General features: G+C 38.3%; 1 protein-coding gene across 1 annotated transcript; it reads left to right on the top strand.

Annotated features, from left to right (window-relative positions):
• The first annotated feature begins 435 nt into the window (after positions 1-435).
• On the top strand, positions 436-1,844 carry LOC108327184 (phospholipase A(1) DAD1, chloroplastic). Its single transcript, XM_052873708.1, has one exon. The coding sequence runs from the start codon at positions 458-460 to the stop codon at positions 1,631-1,633; it is 1,176 nt and encodes a 391-aa protein (XP_052729668.1). The 5' UTR covers positions 436-457; the 3' UTR covers positions 1,634-1,844.
• Positions 1,845-3,569: the final 1,725 nt, after the last annotated feature.

Genomic DNA, 3,569 nt, shown 5'->3' with positions numbered 1-3,569 from the left:
TACGGGTCAAAAATTATAAAAAAAAAAAATGCATATGAAATTACTGAATATAACACTAACTTTATATCTACACTAAGGACATAAAAGAGTCCAAAAGAAATATCACAGCTATATGATTGGCTAAAAATCACACAGATGTTGGTCCCATCTCATTTATCTTCAAAAGACAAGGTCATAAAACTTGAATGATTGGTTCACCCAAGTAACAACTTAATCTTTCCCATTCTCATTCTTAACCTTTCTTTCACCTATAAATTTCCCCTCAACACCAGGCCAACACAAAGCACAAGCTCATTCCCTCACTCTCTTTCCCTCATTCTCACTCATGAGAACTCTTCACCACGCTCCAACCCTCCTTAGACCACACAGCACAACCCTACTTCAATCAACCCAATCCGTACAAAAAATGGACAAAATGATGAACGCCAACATGCCTCAGTTACGATCATCGTCGTCAATGTCACCACCATTGACATCATTGACGAACAAAGTTGGAAAGAGATGGAAGGAATACCAAGGAATGAACAATTGGAACGGTTTGTTAGACCCCTTGGACGAGAACCTTCGCGCCGAGATTCTCCGCTATGGCCAATTCGTTGAGGCCGCGTATAAGTCCTTCGAATTCGACCCTTCATCCCCTGACTACGCCACATGCAAGTTCCCAAAAAGGACACACTTGGAAAGGTGCGGATTACACAACACCGGTTACAAGGTAACCAAGCACCTACGTGCAACCTCGGGGATCAAACTACCTACCTGGGTGGACAAAGCTCCGAGTTGGGTGGCAACACAATCAAGCTACATTGGGTACGTGGCAGTGTGTCACAACAAAGAGGAGATCAAACGACTGGGTCGAAGAGACATTGTTGTCGCATTCAGAGGTACCACCACATGTCTTGAGTGGCTCGAAAATCTTCGAGCCACTCTGAATAACGTGGTTCAACCTACCGCAACTGGGATTACGGCGGCAGAGCCATGCAGTGTGGAAGAAAATGGAGCTATGGTGGAAAGTGGGTTTCTGAGTTTGTACACGTCAAAGCTGAGTGACAACCCTTCGTTTATGAGCTTGCAAGATATGGTGAGAAAAGAGATTGGTCGGATCCTGAAAACTTACGAAGGAGAAAACTTGAGTTTGACATTTACTGGGCATAGTTTGGGGGCGGCATTGGCGACTCTAACCGCGTATGACATAAGAAACAGTTTTCTCCGGCCACCGCATGTGACGGTGATCTCCTTCGGCGGGCCCCGCATCGGGAACCGGAGCTTTCGTCGGCGGCTGGAGGAGCAGGGGACTAAGGTGTTGCGGATAGTGAACTCGGATGATGTTATAACCAAGATACCGGGATTTGTTTTTGATGAGGTGGAGAAAAAGGAAGGTGACGTGGAGGGAAAGAGAGGTGAACACGTGGCTAGTTTTCAGAGATGGATGCGCAGGCGCGTGGAAGAGGTACAGTGGCTGTTGTACTCGGAGATCGGGGAGGAGCTTCGGCTTTGTAGCAGGGATTCTCCGTACCTTAGGGGAATTAACATTGTAACGTGTCATGATTTGAACATCTATCTGCATCTTGTTGACGGCTTTGTCAGTTCCACATGTCCCTTTAGATCCACTGCTAAGAGGTTTCTCCGCCATTAAATTTTTTACACTTTTTTCTCTAAGAATGACTCTGTAAATACCAGCGCATTTAAAATGAAAAATTGAGAAAAAGAGCCAAGAAATGAAGATAAACATAGCAAAAGTAAGGTGTTATATATCAGTTGGAATCCCATATGCATATATCACAGTGATAATATAGTGGTTTTAGGAACACAAAGGTGGACGGTGCTGTTCTAACCAAAACATTATTGTTCACTTCCAAGTGTTAATTCATCTTATAGTGTTCAATTATTGACACAAAAACCTCATACTATTTACTTTTCTTCTCTCTAGGTTTAGTTCAGCCTCCAAATGCAGTCAACCGGCTACAAATAATTATATCACCTCTCCACAATTATATATCACGATGAACATACAAGAGAGCTTGTAATGATTTGGACGGAAAAATAGTTTATACCTATGAGATGGTTAATATAATTTAAATGGATATATAATTTTTAAGTATACGTTTCCAAGCATATCATTTTCCTGATTTTCTTGCACTTGGAAAACTAAATGGAGGATTACATGCGTGATGAAGACAGTGACAACGTTGAAAGAGCATACTTAATACACGGTTTTTTGTTTTTAGTCACACACGACTTTTCTCCGTTTCCTCATTCAATGTAGAACTAATGCACTCTTGAAACATAGAGACACGATTTGGAGTTTATTTACTTTTTAAATTTACATGCCTTTTGAATTTAAAAGTAATTCATCCTTCATGATCATTAATTATTTATATGAAACTTCAAGCATGTCAACTACTTAAATCATAATGCTAATGTAACCCGTAACGTGGGACCAGAATTGGTTACAATGACAGAATATCAACAACCTTTGAAATTGAGAACAAAACGTATTGGAAAGAAGAATATTTATTTATGGGACTTTGAGGAGTAAAGGGACATCATGATGGTATGAACATTACTCTCTGATTTTATCTGTGTTCTTTTCCTACCCTGCATTCTTTTTCTTTTATCCTCTACGTCCGCTTATGTGATCAGGTGTGACCGGAGGATGTGATTCTGATATGGAAATTACCTTCTCTTTTCTTTCTTTGTGGAGAATATTTGTTACAGTTTTAGTTATTTAGACTATAGCATACGAAATGAATTGCAGATTATGTCTTTGTCCAAAGAAAAAGTTAAGTTTTATTTGAGAAATAATATAAAATATATTGTATTATGTTTTATTACCTCACTTCCTTCACTTATGTCCTTAACGCAACAACACAACAACAAAAAAAACTAAAAAAGTTATTTTTATCTTTTTTTCTCACTTTAAAAGTAAACAATAACTAATAAAACATCTCTCATATTACTATTTTTTTTTTCAAATTTCAAAATCTTTATCTCATTTTCTTTTCTCAAAGTGGGTTGGACCAAAGAAAGCATGAAGGTATGAAGGTAAGCTATCATGATCATGAAGGTACGAAAGCAAGGTGGATAATGAAAAAAGAACTCATGACCTTTAGTGTTTTGGTGGTGCTGAGAGGGTGTTTGAATGTGTTATTAGAGAGGTTACATCAACGTTAGAAGAAACAAACTAGAGGGAAATCATATAAGATTTTCTAACCTTGACTTTAGAGATTAATATAATGACTCAACAATTTAACAACATTTTATTACTAATCTCAAAGTGTCAATACAAGGGTGAAAACACCTTTATTTATACGTTAATGGTGTTTCCAAATTGTAGAAACAAAACTCTAAACACACAAATTTGACATGTGGTCACTACCTATGGAAAATCCTCTCCAATATGAGCATGACACATAAACACACTCACATGTTTCCAAAATACAAGGCCCAAAATAAATTCTAGACTACTTGGCTCAAAATACAAGACCCAACTTATTCTACTATATTAAAAGCTCCAAGATGTTCCAAAATGGCCCAAGAGAGAAAGTATAGGTCCATCTTCCATAAAAGAT

The sequence above is a fragment of the Vigna angularis genome, chromosome 2 (genome assembly GCF_016808095.1).
Source record: "Vigna angularis cultivar LongXiaoDou No.4 chromosome 2, ASM1680809v1, whole genome shotgun sequence".
NCBI classification, from domain to species: Eukaryota; Viridiplantae; Streptophyta; class Magnoliopsida; order Fabales; family Fabaceae; genus Vigna; species Vigna angularis.
Note: the sequence above shows the minus strand (reverse complement) of the source record. Positions and strands in the feature narration are given on the sequence as shown.